The sequence below is a fragment of the Lactuca saligna genome, chromosome 7, assembly GCF_052625555.1.
Source record: "Lactuca saligna cultivar CGN05327 chromosome 7, ASM5262555v1, whole genome shotgun sequence".
Lineage (NCBI taxonomy): Eukaryota > Viridiplantae > Streptophyta > Magnoliopsida > Asterales > Asteraceae > Lactuca > Lactuca saligna.
The window spans coordinates 50,495,908-50,519,403 of NC_136423.1; the positions used below are offsets into that span (position 1 = coordinate 50,495,908).

The 23,496-nt window shown below is 39.3% G+C and overlaps 1 protein-coding gene across 1 annotated transcript; it reads right to left on the reverse strand.

Moving 5' to 3' along the window:
• Positions 1–1,947: 1,947 nt before the first annotated feature.
• Positions 1,948–2,877, reverse strand: LOC145005943 (uncharacterized). Its single transcript, XM_078965045.1, has one exon. The coding sequence runs from the start codon at positions 2,764–2,766 to the stop codon at positions 2,182–2,184; it is 585 nt and encodes a 194-aa protein (XP_078821171.1). The 5' UTR covers positions 2,767–2,877; the 3' UTR covers positions 1,948–2,181.
• Between the last annotated feature and the right edge of the window lie 20,619 nt (positions 2,878–23,496).

Below are 23,496 nucleotides of genomic sequence, written 5' to 3' on the forward strand. Positions count from 1 at the left end.
ATATTTTAGAAAAAGAAAAAGAATATAATGGCCATATATCTAAAATAACTTCATTCACTAAATATATACACGCTATAAACAGCTTATTACCTTATAAATAAGGGTGATGCTAATAAAACACCCCTTAGACACCCTATAATCATTTTTATAAAAAATCAACCTATAATCAACTTCTTGTAATCATCTTTTTCGGAAAACAATGCAATTTCAACCAATAAAAATATTTCAAACATTAATTAGGGTTGTCTAAATGATAAAATAGGATGTCTTATTAGCCAACCCCTATAAATAATTAACCTTTAATTAAGTGGGTTAGATCAGTAGTTCTCTTTTTGCAACCCCCAATTATGGATATGATATTTTTATTGTTAATCCTTGTAATATCTTTTCTCCATCATTACTTCTCCACCAGGTTAAGCTTTAACCATTTTTTTGTTTAAAGTAAAGGTGGTTAGATAATTAAACACTTAGATTTTTTTCGTAAATATGAAACATTATAAAGTCCAATAGATTATCCTATCATTATTTTAATTTTTATATATTTTTTTTATAATACACTAAACTCAAGAAAAACCCAATATATATATATATATATATATATATATATATATATATATATATATATATATATATATATATATTAAAAGAACATGTTAGAAAATTCAACGGCCACTAAATTTCATGTCTCGCTATACATGAATTTAATTGATTAAATATCTCATTGAACCATTCTAGTAAATTATGGATTGCGCATCCTATAATAATAATAATAATAATATATGATTATCGGATTTTTAAAATCATGTCAACTCCATGACTATCTAACCTTTTGCATCATGGAAGAGTTGGGTTCATTTATCTTATCTGTAGGCCACACTCCTACGTTGCAGATAAGGTATATGATCTCAATTCTCACATTCATGGCATCTTTGCTACTTTTCCCTCCATGTTAGGTTAAACATGAAGCTACCAAAACCATCTCCCTAAATAACCAAAGTTCATATCTTGATACATCTAATAATCGTTAATATTTCATAATACTGTTTACATTTTCTTTTAATTTTTTTTTTTTTTTTTTTAAAATTGATGTGCAAGTGGAAGAAGGCGTCTCCAAGAAGAGGTCTTTATCCTACTAATGACTTCACTATCGAACTCTCCTCCTTATGGTTTAATATTTTATTATACACTTTATCACAAGTATCTTATAAAAATATTTATCTTTTGTTTAGTTTTTGTTTTCAATGGTCCCACTCATCTTTTTATAATGTTATATGAATATTTATATTTTTGTTTGGTCTTTGTTTCGAATAATTATATGTGAAGTTATTATTTTTTTGGTTGTATTCTGCAAATCCAACGGCCGATGATCAAATCCACCAAAATTTTGCACAGCCAAGATAGTCAATGGCGGTCACTTGAATTTACAGTCGATGATGAAAGTCATATCACGGCACGATTCTCCAAATTTCTTGACTAAAAGTCAAGATCCATAAACACAGTAACTTTCGTTTTGGTAATTGTGTCCAATTTATCATCGATTAGTCTTCAAGATGTATACGAAAATAAGCTCCAAATCATGAATGAGTGAACGTGATGATCTGAAATTATAACCTGTTGAAGAAGAAAACAAAAGAACAATCAGATAGAAATTAATTAAAAAATAAATAAATAAATAACGCTCAACATGACGACAACGGAACGAATACGCTGAACACGAAGTGGAAATGACGGAGCTTAGAAACGGAAACCGAACGCAGTTAACGGAAAACGTTAAGCTTAGATGGAATGGGAGAGATAATTGAATTGAATTGAGATGAAGTTAATGGAAGGATGATGAATATGGATACGAGAAATGAATTGAAATTCGGTAACAGATGTGGTGGAGTTAGTTACTTTTGTGAAATTTTAAGTGAATGGATTTTGTTTTAGAGACTTGAAGCTGCTTCGTTAGCCATTAATGGCAGCAACCGATGATATTCATATATTCTCATCTATAAGTATATACAGACACAAGAGGAATCTATTATCCAGTTCAGGATTTCTTTCGGTAACCGGAATTTAAAAAAACCGTCCGTCCCGACTTCTTCAACCGCCACCGACTCGCCGGGATCTGATTCACCACCACCATGATTAGCTCCAGAGAGCTCAAACGAGATTCAAAAAATCATAAATCATCAAGCTTTAGACTTTAGTCATGGAAGATAAACGACTAAGCGTCGGTTGAAAACAAGTTCTCCGTCGCTGCTGATGAGACGACGGTCGAATCAACGCCGCAAGAGCTCTCCTGACCAAATCACCGCCTTCCACAGTGCCAATCCGTACCAACGAGTTTGTCATTGCCGACCTCCTCGCGTTGAGTCGATTCGAAGGATACGACACCGGAGTGTGATTGCTGTTAGAGTTCTTATGCAAGCTGCACCTAAACGAACCTGGATGCGAAGTAGGCGAACACATACACATCCTCCTCGGTTTATCCAACTGCTTCTTCGACGCTTGATTACTATTATTACTCCTCGGAATTACAGAGATCGAACGACTCGGAGAAATTTGACGATTGTCGAGAGAAAATCGTATATTCGACGCCGATGGAGATGATCCGTATACGTTGACACGTGTAGGTGACGCAGATCGGTTCTGAAAGAACGATGACGGGCTCGACGAGAAGGCGGAGGTGGAGGAAGCAAACGAGTTTGACGACGGCGAGGTGTAGAATCTTCCGGAAGGAGACTGAGCTCGGAGTACGGGTCTTCTGGTCGGATTCGCCATTGATTTACAGTTAGAGAAATTTGGGGTTTTTGAGAAGATAAGGAAGAGAGAAGATTTGAGAGAATTTTTAAAGACTGGTTTTCGCTTTCTAAATTGGCAAACCTAACTTCAATCGAGCTATCTATTTAAAGGAAAACGAAAAATGAATTTTGTTTTTTGGAATTATTTTCTTTTATTAGTTTCTTAGGGTCGACGTAAAACGACAAGGATTGGAGCCGTTTTGGAAACGGGGTATGATGTGAGGTGGGGTAGTGGTGGGGTGCCACGTACATAGTAAATACTCTATGTGCCACGTTATACGAGGTATTATACATTACTATAATACTTTTAACAAAAGTTTATTTATATTTATAGTTATTTAGTGATTATTATAATAATATATTTGAGAAATTGGTATCATTTAATATTTTTTAAATTTTGTTTTATGGTATGTTAAAAATATCTTTTCTTTTTTGTTTTATATCTTGTCGTTTTCATGTATAGAACAGGAGGACGAATCCATCGACTTGAGGGATGGGGAGGCTCCTTTATTATTTGTATTTGGTCGGGAAAATCATAAAGGAAGAACGAATTTTAGAATTATTAGGATTTTGGTTTGAATAATTGAATATCTAAAACAATGTATCCTTAAGCCTTAAGGTATATGGAGGAGGTTCTGGGTCATAGGAATTATTGAATGGACTCCATGTTGAATAAACTCTGAATTTAACACGTTTGATACAGTCTTTGAAAATCTATAAATATCTATAGAGGAATTAGAATCCACTAAACAGTCCAAAAACTCTTCATCCCTCTACGTTTGAAAGTCATTAACTAATCTTAAGAACAAGAGTAAATTACACCAATTGTCTCTCGGACAGATGTCTAAAAAACGTTCAGTCCTTATTTTTAAAAATTAATTCGGATCGTCAATCGTTTGACTAAAAATTGCACATGCAATCCCTCGTTAGTTTAAATTTACACGTTTAATTCCTTGTGAGACACGAAGTTTGGGCTTAAGTGCTTAAAGTTCGAGACTTTCTGGACGTCCAAAGTGATAAAGTTCGAGACTTTATGAGTCCTAGGAACTTTTGGTCGATGGATCTAAAGTTTGGGCTTAAGTGATTCAGCCATTAAGCAGTTATGAGAATTTTTTTCTGCTCGCGTACGCTCAGTGTAGGTAGAAATGCACCCCGCGTACCAGGTCAATGACCCGCTTTCAGGTCAACATAAGTCGAAGTACGCCCCACGTACCAGAGGCCAGAGGGGTACGCCGAGCGTACACCCTCTATTGGGCTTATGATATTCGGGCTTTGAAGGGTGGGCCGTCTATGGACTAGTTAGGCTTGGACCTTTGCTGGACATTATGGGTAAGGTGTCTTGGACCATGTCTTGATGTTGGATCTTGGATGTAGGCCTAATTAGATAATTGGGCCTAGTTTAGAAAGTTAGGCCTTGTTATATGGAATTGGATCATGGGTTTTGTTTTGGGCCTTGGCCCCAATTAGAGGAACGCAAATTGGCTTTTATTGTATTAGTGATTGTTGGTCAAGATTTAGACTCCTGTGTGCTGACTCATTATTTTGCTATTCTAGATAGTTTGGGATTGTCGGTGAGACGGTGGTTCGAGAATCTGCTTCTTCAGTTAGATCGGCATTTCAAGGTGAGTTATCCTCACTATATCAACAGGGTGTAAATGTGATATCCCCAAAATCACGGCCAGAAAAGACCGATTTTGTTTATGCTTTGTAAAAATCAGAGTACTTCATTTTATAAAAAAGGTTGCGGAATTTGTTCCCAGAAATACATGATAAATACGTTATTAAAACATTTTCGAAGAAACGTATTTTATTCATTTCAAAATGTTTGGGATGTCATCGTTAATACAGAAACATAAGCATAAACAGAACTTACATTTATTTACACTAGTGATCTACATCTCTTTAAATCTCTCAGTGTAAAGTGACTTCGTATCAACACCTGTGGTATAAATAAACTGAGTGGGTCAGGTTGGGAAACCTGGTGAGTACATAGGGTTTTCAACCCACAATAGTATAATTATTATTTTTTAAACATCAAACAATCAACCCAATTACCCATTCCCGTTATCCTCACATTACGTCCCTAAAACATCTAACACAAGGGACCTAGTCAAAGGACTATCATTGGGATGGAGTATATCTGGTGAGCACACAGTTCACACAGTTCGAATAAACACACAGTTCGAACAAACACACAGTTCGGTTAAACACACAGTTCGAATAAACACCTACAGGTTGCGAGCCTGCTAGTGTTCCACTGGACTGTCTAGAATAGTCCGTGGTCGTCATCTATACTCCGCTAGATGACTAGATCATCAAGAACATCTATAACGAGGCATCTCATTATTTCATTTTATCACACAGCAACTAATACATCTACCCATGTTTTACCCAACACATTTTGTAGATATAAAATACATATACAGTTTAAATCATTGAAAACATGTATAAAACGTTCATCCAGCATAGATAGCAAGTATACAGATAATATACACACACATCATGTAATTTATATAAAATACTTCATATCTATGTGTAAGCTGAAAGGGACTATGCACTCACCTGAGAAGGTGGTGACTCGGTACTCGGACAGCGCTTCGTTTACTTTAAAATAATTTCTTTCGACGAAACCTAGTATTATCACCAATAGATTTTAGTCTATTATTCGCCGAGACTAATTAATAGTCTAACTATTATTACTATTATATAAGCGTAAAAAAAAAAATACTTATATAACCCATAATAATAGCCAAAGTATTTATTATATGTTCTTAATAACGTTAATATAATTAAATAAAAACTATATTAAAAATAGCGTAGGCGTAGCTCACTTACAGCGGGTTTTATAGAAAACCAGGCTTTGCTTGGAGCAGCGTTTCCGAGCCGAAAAGCTCTTCTTCTCGGAGCCGTCGAGCACTCCGGGGCTTCCGCCTCGTGCTAGGGAGGTTCCCTAGGCTTTTCGGGGGATTTCGGGGCTAGAGAGAGGTTCTAGAGAGAGAGTAAAGAGAAGAAAGAATGGGAAAGGTGTGAAGAAAATGAGGGTGTGAGAGGTGGTATTTATAGGGTGAAAATGGCTGAACTTGGTGCCACATGTCACCATCTAGTGGCAAGACTTGGGGAGAAAGCAATGGCCAAGATTGTGCCACATCACCCATTTTCGCACAACACACTTCCGACTTCTAAAATCCGTAACTTTCACATACGACCTCCGTTTTTGACGTTCTTTATATCCACGCGTAGGTAAAAATAATATCTACAACTTTCATTTTGACTCCGTCGGCTAATTCTCGACCGATCTTAAATTTAACAGTACGAGGTGTTTAGACTGTTAAATGACCGCGAAGAATTCGTAACTCCTTCATACGGACTCCGTTTTCGTCTGTCTTTTTACCGTTGAGTTCCTATTAATGAGATCTTCAACTCTCATTTATTTCACGTAAGCCAAAAACCGCTCGAACTAAAATTCGAGTTTCGGGCTGTACACTGCTAAGCCGAATCTTAGAAAAATCATAACTTCCTCATACGAAGTCAGATTTGGGCGTTCTTTTTATCAACGCTCTTAGTTTAACATATTCTACGACTTTTGTTTAGATTGATAAGGCTAAAAAGTCTTCTATCGTAAATTCACTATTTACGTCTTCCGGTGCCGTGCCGGTTTTGCCGTAAAACTTCGGCGGGCCATAACTTCTTCGTTATAGCTCGGATTTCGGCGTTCTTTATATGTACGGAAACCTTGAGACATATTCTACAACTTGGTTAAGATTATTTATTCTAAATAATATTTTGTCGAAAAGTCATTTTCGACCCCTATTTCCTCTAAATTGACTAGCCCGGATCTGCGGGCGTTACAATTATCTCCCCCTTAGGATGATTACGTCCCAGAATCATCAACGAAATAGGGCTCATATAATGACTCCATACGTCATTTCTTCATCCTAGGTAATAATTATAACTTCTTTATTCCTTCGAGTCTATCTCTGAGACTTATTGACTGTAAGCAGTACTTGATTGTGCACCTGCTATCTTCTTTAGGTTAGACTCCAGATTACGACGTATCATCATGTGTTTCACGTTTAGACTCAGGTCTCTTAGAGTTCAATTCTAAAATATATTATTCCTTCCTTCATGTTCTAATGTGACATAATCATACTTTAACATGTAGCATTTCTAGCTACCAACCTCTTTAACAACGAGCGCGATACTTCTATTGATCGCTTTGATTTCAATCGTTTAGTTTAAGTCAGACACTTCATCAAACTTGGTTCTCTGAATCACGTAACATACTCATCGTAGTCGGACTCAATTTGATATGACCACTGAGGTCGGAATATCAACAATCTTTTTAGTCATTACCGAAACGATGGTAACGATATACTTGAATAAAACGAAATCAATTATTGGCTTCTTGGTAACCTTGTGACTTTCCCTGATCCAAGTGTGAGTCCTGTGCTTCCGGTAGTATAGGCCTCTACTACCATTCACACCTACTCATACTCGTCCCAAGTATTGTCCCGCAGTCTCTCCAAGTCACCATACAAGAAAAAAAACAACTTAACACATCAGATAACAAAACAAAGGTTTCATATTATTTCTTGAAACGATTACATAGGTGTTCAAGTTCACCCTAGACTATGCCTCTAACAGGCTACATCATATGATTCTATGGCTACATTATAACTCGATCCTTGGATGTCAAGCCGTCATTCCTGAATCCTCGCATTGTCATCTGCTTCGTCTAGGATCATATGGAATGCTCTTGCCTTCAGTTTTGGCGGAATGTTTGGTTTTTCCGCCTCTTTCTTTTTCGGGCAATCCTTAGCAACATGCCCTTCTTCACGGTATTCATAACACACCCTTTTGCACTCGTTGGCGTAATGTCCGGTCTTCCCACACTTGTAGCAAGTCACTTCTTCGCTACATTTCCCAAAGTGATTCTTTTTGTACTTTTCGCACCATTTCACTTTGTTTCCTCCTCCGCTAGACTCCTTTGAACCAGACTTGATCTTCTTATTGGGCCTCGTAGATTCCTCAAACTTCCTCTTTTTGCCAACCTCAATCTTGTTGGCAGCTCTTCCCTTAATCATATCTTCCACTGACTTGGCAGCCCAGATAGCTGCCTCCAGAGTAGGTGCCTGATGCACTGGCACCGCATACTCCCATGGAAGTCCCTTTGCGTACTTGTCGATTTTCGTCAGCTCATCCGGAACAAGACGCAAGGCAAACTCCATCTTTTCCGTGAAGTTGTTCGTGTATTCATCGATTGACATGCTTCCCTTCTTCAGGGTTAGAAACTGGTTCTCTAGCTCAAGCAGGTTTTGAGCTGAGCAGTACTTTCGTTTGAATTGCACCAGAAATTCTGCCCATGTCAGTTGCAGGGGCTCATTAGGGCTCAGAGTCTTCCCCAAGGTATTCCACCAACGTACAGCGCCTCCTCGAAACTGATGCACTGCAAATGTGGTCTGTAGCTTCCCTCTACAACCGCATGTCATGAAGGCTAACTCCATCTCCGAGATCCAATCCATGACCCCGATCGGGTCCTCCTTTCCAGTGAAAGTCGATGGCTTGCAAGTCAGAAAATCCTTGTACTTGCATCCATTCCTCTCGACTTCGTCATCTTGGTTGTTTTGTCGAACTATTGGTGGGTTGACTTGACCAACAGTCCCACTGTAGTTTCCTTCCTCAGTCTGCCCTTCGTTTAACTCGGGCTGTTCGATTTGTATAGTGGCTTCCTCACGATTTTGCTGGAGCAAACGTCTAGTTTCCTCCATTTGACGATCCAACATCGCTTGGATCATCGCTTGCACTCTGGCCATTGTGACTGGCTCAGCGGCGGCTTCCATCACCGGTATTTGCTCAATCACTGGGGGTTGGTTTCTGTTCCCATTTGCATTCACGTTTCCGCTACGGGTTCTTGCCATCTTGATCTATACACCGAATAAGGTGAATCTAGATCTTTACTTAGGATTGACGGTTAAATCATCCTTATCACTCCGAAACGTTTATATGCTAGTTCTAATATCGTAGTCGTACGTTTAGAATCCTAAACACATAAGGTTTCCAGATCCGGTCGGCAACAGACCATAGATCCGAACAACTAACACCATATCAGGCACAAGTATTTAGCACATAAAAGCATTTTAGGCACAATTCCTAAAATAATCTAGTGCTCACACCTCACAATCATCGCTTAGCATTCTAAGTTTAAGTCTAGAAATAAATCCATATTCCTAGTTCGCTTAAACTAATGCTCTGATACCAACTGTGACATCCCCAAAATCACGGCCAGAAAAGACCGATTTTGTGTATGCTTTGTAAAAATTAGAGTACTTCATTTTATAAAAAGGTTGCGGAATTTGTTCCCAGAAATACATGATAAATACGTTATTAAAACATTTTCGAAGAAACGTATTTTATTCATTTCAAAATGTTTGGGATGTCATCGTTAATACAGAAACATAAGCATAAACAGAACTTACATTTATTTACACTAGTGATCTACATCTCTTTAAATCTCTCAGTGTAAAGTGACTTCGTATCAACACTTGTGGTATAAATAAACTGAGTGGGTCAGGTTGGGAAACCTGGTGAGTACATAGGGTTTTCAACCCACAATAATATAATTATTATTTTTTAAACATCAAACAATCAACCCAATTACCCATTCCCGTTATCCTCACATTACGTCCCTAAAACATCTAACACAAGGGACCTAGTCAAAGGACTATCATTGGGATGGAGTATATCTGGTGAGCACACAGTTCACACAGTTCGAATAAACACACAGTTCGAACAAACACACAGTTCGGTTAAACACACAGTTCGAATAAACACCTACAGGTTGCGAGCCTGCTAGTGTTCCACTGGACTGTCTAGAATAGTCCGTGGTCGTCATCTATACTCCGCTAGATGACTAGATCATCAAGAACATCTATAACGAGGCATCTCATTATTTCATTTTATCACACAGCAACTAATACATCTACCCATGTTTTACCCAACACATTTTGTAGATATAAAATACATATACAGTTTAAATCATTGAAAACATGTATAAAACGTTCATCCAGCATAGATAGCAAGTATACAGATAATATACACACACATCATGTAATTTATATAAAATACTTCATATCTATGTGTAAGCTGAAAGGGACTATGCACTCACCTGAGAAGGTGGTGACTCGGTACTCGGACAGCGCTTCGTTTACTTTAAAATAATTTCTTTCGACGAAACCTAGTATTATCACCAATAGATTTTAGTCTATTATTCGCCGAGACTAATTAATAGTCTAGCTATTATTACTATTATATAAGCGTAAAAAAAATACTTATATAACCCATAATAATAGCCAAAGTATTTATTATATGTTCTTAATAACGTTAATATAATTAAATAAAAACTATATTAAAAATAGCGTAGGCGTAGCTCACTTACAGCGGATTTTATAGAAAACCAGGCTTTGCTTGGAGCAGCGTTTCCGAGCCGAAAAGCTCTTCTTCTCGGAGCCGTCGAGCACTCCGGGGCTTCCGCCTCGTGCTAGGGAGGTTCCCTAGGCTTTTCGGGGGATTTCGGGGCTAGAGAGAGGTTCTAGAGAGAGAGTAAAGAGAAGAAAGAATGGGAAATGTGTGAAGAAAATGAGGGTGGGAGAGGTGGTATTTATAGGGTGAAAATGGCTGAACTTGGTGCCACATGTCACCATCTAGTGGCAAGACTTGGGGAGAAAGCAATGGCCAAGATTGTGCCACATCACCCATTTTCGGACAACACACTTCCGACTTCTAAAATCCGTAACTTTCACATACGACCTCAGTTTTTGACGTTCTTTATATCCACGCGTAGGTAAAAATAATATCTACAACTTTCATTTTGACTCCGTCGGCTAATTCTCGACCGATCTTAAATTTAACAGTACGAGGTGTTTAGACTGTTAAATGACCGCGAAGAATTTGTAACTCCTTCATACGGACTCCGTTTTCGTCTGTCTTTTTACCGTTGAGTTCCTATTAATGAGATCTTCAACTCTCATTTATTTCACGTAAGCCAAAAACCGCTCGAACTAAAATTCGAGTTTCGGGCTGTACACTGCTAAGCCGAATCTTAGAAAAATCATAACTTCCTCATACGAAGTCAGATTTGGGCGTTCTTTTTATCAACGCTCTTAGTTTAACATATTCTAAGACTTTTGTTTAGATTGCTAAGGCTAAAAAGTCTTCTATCGTAAATTCACTATTTACGTCTTTCGGTGCCGTGCCGGTTTTGCCGTAAAACTTCGGCGGGCCATAACTTCTTCGTTATAGCTCGGATTTCGGCGTTCTTTATATGTACGGAAACCTTGAGACATATTCTACAACTTGGTTAAGATTATTTATTCTAAATAATCTTTTGTCGAAAAGTCATTTTCGACCCCTATTTCCTCTAAATTGACTAGCCCGGATCTGCGGGCGTTACAGTAAAGCACCAAGACCGACCCTTTATCAGATTGTATACTTGTATTGGTTTGATATGCTTATTGATCTGTTAGATCGGCGTCCTGGTATATAGGATGGTATTATGTTAGTGACCCGGTTTAGGACGTTATCCTGGTATATAGGATGGTATAGTGTTAGTGACCTGGTCTAGGTCGATATCCTGGTTAGGATGTTGCTATGCTATAATATCTGTTAGAACGATTGAGTTGTTTATGGACTGTTATGTGATTATCTGTTATATGTGCACATGGTTATTTGTTTGGGTTGGGTTGAGGCGGGTCCTGTTTTGTGCTGTAGGCCAACATACCCAGGGCGGACCGGATAGACTACAGACCCAGGAGGGTACATTGTCAGGCCGAAGGCCCAGTGAGTGGTTCGGGTAGCCTGAGGGCACGAGAGGGCAGTCCAGACGTGTCGAGGTTTGGAGAGTGGACCAGACATGCTGAAGGCCCGCTACGGGCGGTCCAGCCATACTGTAGACTCAGGGAGTGGATTAGGTGTACTGAAGGCCTGGTGCGAGCCGACCAGTCACTCTGTAGACTCGAGATGCATGGTTGTTCTGTGCTTGTTATATGATATGTTTATGGTTATATGAGGTTGGTATCTTAGGGGTAACTCACTAAGCCTTCGAGCTTACATTTATCGATTATTGTTTCAGCTTTGGCGGATGACCGCGGAAAGGCGAAGGCGTGACCGTACACTTTCCTCAATTTATGATTATGATTCTGGGAACTCTGACATGGAACTGTTTTGGAAACCTTTTTGTAATAACTATTGACATTTTAAATGTTTTTAAAAGTTTAAAATTTGGCCTGATTTTATGGATGTTACAAGTTGGTATCAGGGCCTTGGCTTGAGTGAATTGGAGGAACATTCATGTGAATCCAGTCTCAAATCAAGGAAAGGTTTTCAAAATGATTTCTAAAATGGTTTTCAAATAAGTAAAGGAGGATGCAGAGTGTACGATCAGCCGGAGCCAGTAAGTAGATCCAAAAATACCATACAGTTATTTGAGTTTGTGATATGTTAGAACAACATGCTAGTGCTAGGTTAGGGATCTTCAGGAATTGCATGATAGAATTGCCCGATTACATGATGCTTGCTAGCCTAGTTATACGATATATAGCATTTCTCTAGGAGTGAGGATCGAGTACTTGCTTGTTTTGCATATTGTTAGGGTGTTGTGGTGATACTTGAGACGAATATGGGTAGGTGTGGAAGGTAGTATGGGCCCGTACTACTGAAAGCATATAACCCATATGCGTAGCAAGGAAGTCACAACCCCTAGGTTTTTGGTTGGGAGTTGGTTCCCGGGTTATTATGAGGAGTATCTGATGTTTTTTGGCATGTTTTAAGCATGGTGGTTACACGGAGATTCTTGAGGATCGAGGTCAGGATCAGGAGAGGGCACACAGGAGGCACCGACAGCGCTCGAGACTATCGGCCAGATGAGATGGATTTGAGGATCTGGGAGATCCTGCATGATGAGGTTGCAACTATGTTCAGTTTCCAGAGATGTTTGGGTCTATCAAGACCGCCATGGTTGAGTACTTTGATGTGCGCTATGCAGCCCTTTCGGAGGTGGCTGCCGCGACAGCTACAACAGCTGTATCAGCGGCAGGGTTGGGATCTGGCCGAGTTTTTCAGTACCGAGATTTTGATAACATGAAGCCCCCAACATTTGATGGACCCGGGATCCGATCGTGGCTATGAGGTGGTTGTCAGACGTGAAGGGATATTTCTTCACATGTTCTTGTCCTGCTGACCAGAAGGTCAGGTGTGCTCTGAACCTGTTGAGGTCCGGAGCAAAGGATTGGTGGAGGTTGATTACGGGATCGTACTCGGATGAGAAACGTGTTGTGGTTACTTGGGACTAATTTTGGGATATGTTCAACACCCATTACGTCCCGCAAGTTGTGCGGGAGAGGCTAGCGCATGAATTTTTCGACCTGCGATACGATTCAGACTCGGTCACGGAGATCACTCGCATGTTTACTGAGAGGGTGATGTTTTGCCCCGAGTTTGCTTCAGAGGAGGCTCAGATGACCCGATATCTGAGTATGATCAAGACGAACATTAGGAAGTTCATGTCCACATAAAGATGTGATACCTTGTTGGAGTTGCAAGAGGACGCCAAGCGGCGTGAGCTTAAGATTGAGTTACAGTTGCGAGAACAGAGACAGGCCCCGGTGCAGTCATAACCGTCGCCAAAGCGGTCTAAGACCGTTGATTCTAGGGTTGGAGGACAGAGCGGCCGCACTTGTGAGAAGTGTGGGAAGGGTCATCCTGGAGTTTGTAGGTCTGGTGGTGTGTGTCGCAAGTGCGGGAATGAGGGGAACTATGTGAGGAATTGTTGTCAATTGGCCCCAAATCAGGACATGAGGATTTGTTATCTTTACCATCAGGTTGGTAACGTGAAGACCAAGTGTCCACAACTTGTTGCAAGACCGGTGCAGGCTCCCGTGCCGGCTACATTGAGGATTACTGGCGGGGGTCAGGGTGGAGCAGAGCCTCCGAGGGCTCAGGGACGTGCCTTCCAGCTTACAGCAGTGGAGACCAGGATAACACCAGATGCGGTTGCTGGTATGTTTCTATCTTGTATCTTATTGATTATGGTGATATTATGAATTCTCTTCCATCCCTTTATGCATATATCATAGCAACATAGGAGAGTTTGAGGAATTTAGTATCGAGGGGTTTAGTTAGTTAGTATCCAAGGGTGTTGGTGATCAGAAGTTAGGATCTCCGTTTTAGGAATAGTAGTTGTAAATCGGAGATACAGAAGTGTTCAAATGAGATTTGGGTTCTTCTAAAGTTCAGTTGCACCATGACGGAAATGTTTTCTTGTGGAGGTTGCTCACTCCAGGATAGCAATCCATAGATAAGGATGATAAAAACCAATATGGACAGATAAGTTGTGTTGATTTCGCCATCAATAGGTAATAGCTAGCGTCCCAAGTGTGGGAGAATTGGAAATTATCGATTGAAAAATAGTCATTGAGGGTTACTTAGCACATGTGGTAGGTGCGCGGGTCAAGGTTTGGGCCGCAACTGCTCGAATAGGTGGACAATCGTCATGAGGCCTAGGGTTAGGCCGGGGTTATGGTCCGCGGAATGGATCCGAAGTTCAGAACTCCAAGTGGGTGATAACAGTTTGCGTGGGAAAGGTCACCGAGAGGGGATGGCCTAGGGCGATGCTCAATGATTCAGAGCGGTCCGGATAGACTGAAGGCCTGTGGGGCGTACCAGTCAGGCCGAAGGCTCGGAGAACAGTCCAGACAGGCTGAAGGCTCGGAGAGGCGGTCTAGACACGCTGAAGGTTCTGAGAGTGGTCCAGATAGACGGAAGGTCTGGTGAGGCAGTGCCATCATACCGAAGACTCTTTATGCATGGTAGATCATTGTGTTGGTTAGTTAGTTATATGATTAGGTTCCAAAAATATATATGATATGGTGTATTGCCCTACGAGTGGATATTGTGGAGTGAGGTTTCAGTACTGTGATGCTTGTTGGTGTTGTGAAGGACTTTGATTAGGCCTTCTTAGGCAAGGAAGGAGGTGAGTACCTCCATAATGGAGAGTTAGATATCAAGAGTGACGGCGACAGTGTCGATAAGTTACCGGGAGCATCCCACTAATAAGTCGTGGGCATAGAGATTCTGTTGATTTCGTCACATGTAAAGGTGCGTTCAGGTTAGATATTTCTTTGGATCATCTATGACGACACATTATATGTGGGTAGGGTTGAGGCGGTCCTGCTCTATGCAGTAGGCCAAGATACCCAGTGTGGAACGACGGTGAGTTGTATGCACAAAAGGTTCAAGAGAAAAGTAGAGTTTGGACAGAGGGTTGGCGGACCAGGATGGTCCGGGAAGACTGAAGGCCTGGTAAGGCGGACCAGTCAGGTCAATGCCCGGTGAGCAGTCCGGGGAGGCTATAGGCCCTGGGAGGTGGTCCAGTTATGTCGAAGGCTCGGTGTACCTTAGTTTGGTAGTCTTTGGAAGTATTAATTGTCATAGCAGCGAGTAATCTGTAATTATATTTTTGGTGGGAAACCTTGAATTATCAAGAGTTGGTTAATCAGTCTAAGGGACCAGTGGATTGGAAGTAGCAACGAATCAGTAGATAAGGCTTGTCAGGAAGATAGACCAGTTTCAGGATTTCAGATTCTAGGATTCAAGAGAGGTGGGATTGTGTGTTTCTCGAGGTTATGCGTTGGTTATCTTCTAGGTAGGGAATTAGGTTGGGTTGCTCTCCTTGGAAACCATTATGAGTTTAAGTGGTGGAGGTTCCCCTCAGGATACCGGGTTGTCAAGGATGGTAACGAATGATTTCGAGGACGAAATTGAATTCAAGTGGGGGGGAGTTTTAACATCCCAAGTTTTGGCATTGTAGTTTTTGGGATTGGAAGGGTGAGGTCTTGAAGAGCCTAAGGGGTAAATTGTAAGTTTGGGGTCAAGAAGAGTACACTACACGTACATGAGGGTACGCTACGCGTACACTTATGTACGCTGGGCGTACTCATATTAGGAGGAAAACCTAATGTCTTGGCTTGGGGGCTTTATAAACATTCTTATGGTTCATTTTCCCTGATAATTCTCAGCCTCCATATTCCAGAGACATCCCCAAACCCTAGTTCTTGTGTGAGAGTGTGAGTTGGTGGGTATTTTAAGCACTTGGAAGTAAAGGCATTGCACCAAGAAGTTGGAGAAGGAGATTCGCTTGAAGATCTGAAGTTGGTGTGTGTTCTAGAAGCTCCAGGAGGTAAAAAGCTTGGAAATTTATTCTTATATGAGTTAGATCTAGTTATGTTAGCTTCATAGAAGCATTCTTGTCCCAAAAGTCCGAAAATGGTGCATGTCATGATTTGGACGAGATGAGCTATCCTTTCCGGCTCTTGAGGTGGTTTTGAGTGTTAAAAATGAGTAACCAATATCTTAGGTGTCCCATGAATGCACTAGGAAGGTATTAATGGATTAAGATGTTAGATTAAGAGCTTTCTGGACGTCCAAAGTGATAAAGTTCGAGACTTTATGAGTCCTAGGAACTTTTGGTCGATGGATCTAAAGTTTGGGCTTAAGTGATTCAGCCATTAAGCAGTTATGAGAATTTTTTTCTGCTCGCGTACGCTCAGTGTAGGTAGAAATACACCCCGCGTACCAGGTCAATGACCCGCTTTCAAGTCAACATAAGTCGAAGTACCCCCCGCGTACCACATCGGTACGCTCAGTATACGCCATCTGTTAGGCTTATGATATTCGGGCTTTGAGGGGTGGGCCGTCTATGGACTAGTTGGGCTTGGACCTTTGCTGGTCATTATGGCAAGGTGTCTTTGATCAAGTCTTGGCGTTGGATTTTGGATGTAGTCCCAATTAGATAATTAGACCCAGTTTGGAAAGTTGGGCCTTGTTATATGGACTTGGATCATGGGTTTTGTTTTGGGCCTTGGCCCCAATTAGAGGAATGCAAATTGGCTTTTATTGTATGAGTGATTCTTGGTCAAGATTTAGACTCCCGTGTTGACTCATTATTTTTCTATTCTGGATAGTTTGGGATTGTCGGTGAGACGGTGGTTCGAGAATCTGCTTCTTCGGTTAGATCGACATTTCAAGGTGAGTTATCCTCACTATATCAATAGGGTGTAAAGCACCAAGGCCGACCCTTTATCAGATTGTATACTTGTATTGGTTTGATATGCGTATTGATCTGTTAGATCGGCGTCCTGGTATATAGGATGGTATTATGTTAGTGACCTGGTTTAGGATGTTATCCTGGTATATAGGATGGTATATTGTTAGTGACCTGTTTAGGTCGATATCCTGGTTAGGATGTTGCTATGCTATAAGATATGTTAGAACGATTGAGTTGTTTATGGACTGTTATGTGATTATCTGTTATATGTGCACATGGTTATTTGTTTGGGTTGGGTTGAGGCGGGTCCTGTTTTGTGCTGTAGGCCAACATACCCATGGCGGACCGGATAGACTGCAGACCCAGGAGGGTTCATTGTCAGGCCGAAGGCCCAGTTAGCGGTTCGGGTAGGCTGAAGGCCCGAGAGGGCGGTCCAGACGTGTCGAGGTTTGGAGAGTGGACCAGACAGGCTGAAGGCCCGCTACGGGCGGTCCAGTCATACTGTAGACTCAAGGAGTGGATAGGTGTACTGAAGGCCTGGTGCGAGCCGACCAGTCACTCTGTAGACTCGAGATGCATGGATGTTCTGTGCTTGTTATATGATATGTTTATGGTTATATGAGGTTGGTATCTTAGGGGTAACTCACTAAGCCTTCGGGCTTACATTTATCGATTATTGTTTCAGCTTTGGCAGATGACTGCGGAAAGGCGAAGGCGTCACCGTACACTTTCCTCAATTTATGATTAGGATTCTGGGAACTCTAATATGGAACTATTTTGGAAACCTTTTTGTAATAAGTATTGGCATTTTATATGTTTTTAAAATTTTAAATTTTGGCATGATTTTATGGGTGTTACATCTAGGCTTTTTGGAAGCCTCATAGTTGCATATAAGGAAATGATTTGAGTTAGGAATTAAATATACTATTTAATTATTCAAATCTGTATTTGTGTGGTAGTTACCTAAACTATAAATAGGACACTGTGACTTATTATTTTCATGCACAACCTTTCTAATAGGCTTATGAACAAATTTTCATTCTCTTTCCTCTTTCCTCTCTTCATTCTACGGTTTCTTGGATTTTGAGTACGAGCCATTGAAGGCATCATACTTTTGGTGCTTGCTTTCTAAAGACCAAAATGGATTCAAAAAATTGTTTGCTATAACAATTCAAAAGGTATGTAACCCTAATATCATGATTTCGATTATAACCTAGGGTTCTTGTAGTTCATTGTATGTTGCTATTAATTGTAAAGACATAAATCCTTAGGTTTCATGTACCCTTAAGTGTTAAGAGAGTTTCCATAAGTACATTGAAGTTATAACCTTAAAATTCCATCATTATTACCATTTAATTAAAGAAAACTATGTATATTGGTCATCTTATGAATAATTAATATTAGTTGATGAAAATAGAGGTTGATTTACCGTATCCATATGATTAAGTCGAATTTTGACGTTATTAAATGATGTATTATTCATCTAACAATGTTTCAACACATTAGATCTTATATGGATTGTTAAAGATTATCTAATAGGTGTTATAATTGAATTGGATGAATATAATATATAATCTTGAGGTCTTTACACATCTTTCATGCCAAATACCACTTATATGGACATGTAAATAGAAATAAATAACTTACACAAGTTGTATAAAGTACTATTAGATCCCTAAAAGTGTGCATTTTTTTATTTCGAGTATGGTGGTCATTTGGTTGCACTAGCAATCCCTTGTGGATAAAGAATGTTAAAGAGATATTTGTGGCTAATTAAGTTATGAATGGCCTAAATTAGAATATTTAAGTTTGATTAGTGATGTTACTTAATCAAATATAGGTGATCATTAAGCTTTTGGGATTCAAATGAAGGACAAATATATCAACCTAAACAAGAATATGTGAATACAGAGCATTATAAGCACATATCACTTATATGGTGTTGTACTATGATTTTTCTTATGCATGTTATAGCTAACATCCTCAATTTAGGGCTAGATTTTTTGTTCTAAGTTAAATAAGAACATAATTAATTAAATAGAAAATAAATAAAAAACCAACATAATAAATTAAATATTTAGTTATGAAAAAGTTTAGAATGTTGGAATTATAACATTTGAAAGTTATGGACTATAAATATCATAAAGGAAAAAGTGTGTTGAACTAGAGTTGACTCACTTAAAGATTAGTTAGATCATTAACTTCAAAAAATGAACTAGGAATGACTAATTTTGGAAACTCTATATGTTAAGTAAAATAATTATGTTGAATGGTGTTGTATTGGCAAAAGCATGTTAAGGGTAGGGTTTTAAAATTTGGCAAATAATATGCACAAAGACACTTGTTCCTCCATAAGAACACTTTTAGAGGATGAGAAGCTCTCTAATGGAGATGTTGTGCAGTTTTACAATCTAAGGTTTGATACAAGCAAGTATTAATCAATTGAAGGAAGTGGTGAAGAAATCTATGGATTGAAAGGTATAATTCCTCACCATTCATCTTCAAATTCAAGTTTGAGAATGGGATAAAAATCTAATTTCATTTTAGGACAAATTGATTTCTAAGGTTTTATTTTCTAACCACACTTCAGTGGGTTATTGGGTTCTAAGCTCAAATCTATCATTTACATGATGGATTTTGTGTTTAGGTGAAAACCTATCTATAAACCCTAGATCTCAAGGTATGATAATGACTTTGTTAAGCCACTTTATATTGGATTCTATGATAATGGATAAGAATAAATCTATCATGGACGTAAAAAATCAAGGAATGAGATAATCAAGTTTAGAAAATTGAAATTACAGATTCATTAGTTGAATGATAAATTTTAGCATCGAATGATAAATTTTAATTAACTTTTAGCATCTAATTGTATAGATGATTGTAACTCCCAAATTTGCTTGTGTATCAATCAGATCCGTATGATGGTGCGGAATCCCAATCAAACGGATGATTCCATATCAAAATAGAAGACAAGAAGAAGAACAAAAAGTGAACCTCTGATGTACTCAATGAATAGATGTTACATCCGGAATCCTAAATACATTTTGATTATTTATTTTTGAACTTTATTGAGTGATTCGACGAGTTGGTGCTATGACCCGTTGAGTCGTATCGCGAATGGCCATGTGGGTTTAATGATCTACTCGACGAGTCCGAGATGAGACTCGCTGAGTAGGCGCTGGAATGAGAAACCCTCAATCTTTGGGTTTGGGACCTATTTAAAGGCACTTATAGCCTCCTTATCCAGCCATACTTCACAGAGAGAAACCCTAAACCCGCCCATTCGTTGTGTAGAGATTGAGAGACCAAATTGATCATTCTTGTGCTTTTTGAAGGAAGATTTGAGGAGCATTGTGTATCTTATGAAGGAGAGGCCGTGGATCTAGTGTTCTTCTATCATTAGCATATGTTCAGAGCTAAAAAACTCTCACCTTGGCCACATATTTCGTTAGATCTCTTTTTTGGGAGTTTTTAGGGGTTTCTTCCAATCATCTTATGTCCTTGCATTATTTGAGCATGGTTTGAGGTTAGAACCTCAGATCTAGACTATAGGAGGCCTTGAGAGTCCAAAGATCCGAGATTTATTGAGATAGGGGAAAGATCATGAGCATCTAACCTTCCTTTGGAGCTTGTAATGGCCTTATGGAGCAAATATTCCATGCATGAACGTAAAGATCGAAACTTTATGTGACAGAGCCTAGGGAGCCTAGATCTAGTAGTTGGAGTGATAGATCTGCCCTAAAACGTATGCATAAGAGTAGAGACTGAATGAACTCGCCGAGTGCATGAGTTATCTCGACGAGTTGCTTAGGGTTTTTCCCGATAAGTCTGAGTATGTTGTAACTCGTCAAGTTAATGGGTCAACTCGATGAGTAGAGTTGGTTTTCATAAGGTATCTGAGGGTACGAGGGGACTTGATGAGTCCTCCTGAAGCACTCGTCGAGTTGGGCCAACATGGACTGTTGACTCAAGTTTGACTTTGGTTGACTTTTAGAGTTTTGACCAAATGTGAGGAACTGAGACCTTAGGGGGGGAAAATGGTCTTTTACACTTACCAATAGTTAAAAAGGGGTTAATATGAGTTTATTAGAATTGTGGTCTAATTAGAGATAATCATCACATGTATTAGGCAGAGGCTAGATCGGTGATCCGTGTACGAGGTGTTTTAACTTGCTTGCTTCGAGGTGAGTCTTCTCACTATACCTTACCCAGAGTGGTAATTATGTGTGACCATAAGGTCTTACATGCTTGCTTGGGTTCTGCATTTTCTGTGTGATATATGTGTTGTATGCTATATTATGTGATATTCAGACCGGAACGGAGGGTCCAATGAACTATGAGACTGGAGGGTTCTCAAGCAGACCGGACCAGAGGGTCCATCGAGCCATGGGACTGGAGGGTCCCAACCAGACCGGACCAAAGGGTCCAACGAGCTGTGGGATTGGAGGGTACCACTAAGACACATTGACCGGAAGGTCTTACAGAGCTATAGTCTTGAGTGACCAGTCATTTGTGCATGGTATTTTGGGGAACTCACAAGCTTCGTGCTTACCATGTTATGTGTTCTATGTTTCAGGTACCTCTGAGGATCGCGGGAAGGCATCGACTTGATGGATACAGGAGTTGTGAAAAACTAATTTGAAATATGTTTTGACATTGATACTTAAAGTTTTGAGAAATATGATATGTAATTTACCGTGTTTTAAAAATGAAAAATTGGTTGAAAATTTTATGTCGTTACAATAGAATGATGCTCCATGCATATAGTACACACACACACACTAGTTCTTCTCTCTCTCTAAAAAACCTTGGATTTCACACACTTAAGCTCCTCACGTCCTCTCAGCCGTACACTCCTCACCCACCTAAAATCTATTTATATGTATATGGGGAACATGGGCCCTAGATGGGTTCACGGCCGTGAACTGGTTTACGGCCGTAAACATTCACTTGGCCGTGAACACAGCCGAAAATGTATATTACATTACAGAAAAACCAATTACCTAGAAAAGCAAACTATAAACCAATATATTAGACCCAACAATCTCCCCCTTGGTTTATAGCTTTCTTTTCTAATTGACCCAATAAACTCCCCCTAAAAAGTAGCTGGCTTTTCTTGTTAATCTTCATTAGGAGCTTGGCTTCAACATTAATCTTCAAATTCTTCAAAACTTCAAGATGAACTTGATTAGTATTTAATAAATGACTTCATCTTGAGCACTTGGGATTTTCTTCAGAATTTGGCTTTGAACGCACATTGGGTGAGGAGGCTTCATGTAGTGATTCTTGAAAAATGGCGCTTTCAGCTTGAGAATATTCAAAGAGAACAATAGAGAGATCTAATCTTCTGGATCACTTCAACAGGTACAAGAATAGCAATAAATTGATTGAGGAGGCTTCAATGCAACGTGGTCACATAATCTTCAACTACAGCTTCACCTTGCTTCTAGGGTTGAAGGATTGAATGTTGAAAGAATAATCTTCATTTCATGCTCCTTCGAATGGCAATTCTTTGATGTTCATGGACGAAGCCTTGGCTTAGAAATTTTCAACATAGACTCCATGAGTTTCATCTACATGTGAATTCACTTTTTAAAATAAAACTAAACTAAAAGAAAACTTAGCACACAATGTTTTTTGAATTTTTCTTATTTTTTTGAAAAAACAGAAACAAAAATATTTTTGGATTTTTGATATTTCTGAAAAAGAAATAAAACAGAATATAAAACTATTTTTACATTTATAATTTTCTGATTTTTGTTTTATTTTTTGATTTTTTTAATTCTCCCCCTAATTTTGTGCACAAAGAAAAACTATGAACAAATTTAACAAAAACAAAAATATTTGGGATCAAATTTGTGAGATAGTCTTAACTTTGTTTATCAGTACCTTTTCCTTCATGAATAGATCTGGTCAATTGCCGGTTTTGCGGTCCACTTAAACACGAAGGATATCGAATATATTTAAAAAAAATACCATTTAGCTGACGATGACCACGAGTATTGTTGTCCACTTAAATTAAGTAGCGAGATCTATAGACAATCTATAAATGGTTCAATTTTAGTTGCACTAGAACGTGTTCCCCACTTTCCGATATACCCTGGTTATCATGAACTTCCAAAGAACTCATTGCTTTAGGTGAGCAAACAATTATTGAGGAGGAAGACATATTTAGAGATAGATGCATATGTTGTGTCCCAGGTCGGATCTCTTTCAATCATGCAGAGGGGACAACATATGACTAACAAAGATAGATGGATTGAGAGGTAGAATAAATCATATACTATGTCCCAGGTCGGATCTTCCGATCACACAGAGGGGACAACATATGGCTAACAGATAGAAAGAATTTCATAGATAAGGAGGTGCGTAGAATTAGAGTCGCATATGTTGCAATCCTGGTCGGATTTCTTCCAATCACGCAGAGGAAGCAGCATATGACTGATAGATAGAGAGCAAGAAAATAATTTCCACGGACCTACTTTATTAGAACTCCCCAGTCGCCCTATCAGAACTAGAATTAAGGACATAAGTTCGTACATCAAGGAAAAGTTAAGCCACAATTCTAGACACATATTAATTTAGTGTGTCCTGTGGGTTCCCATGTTT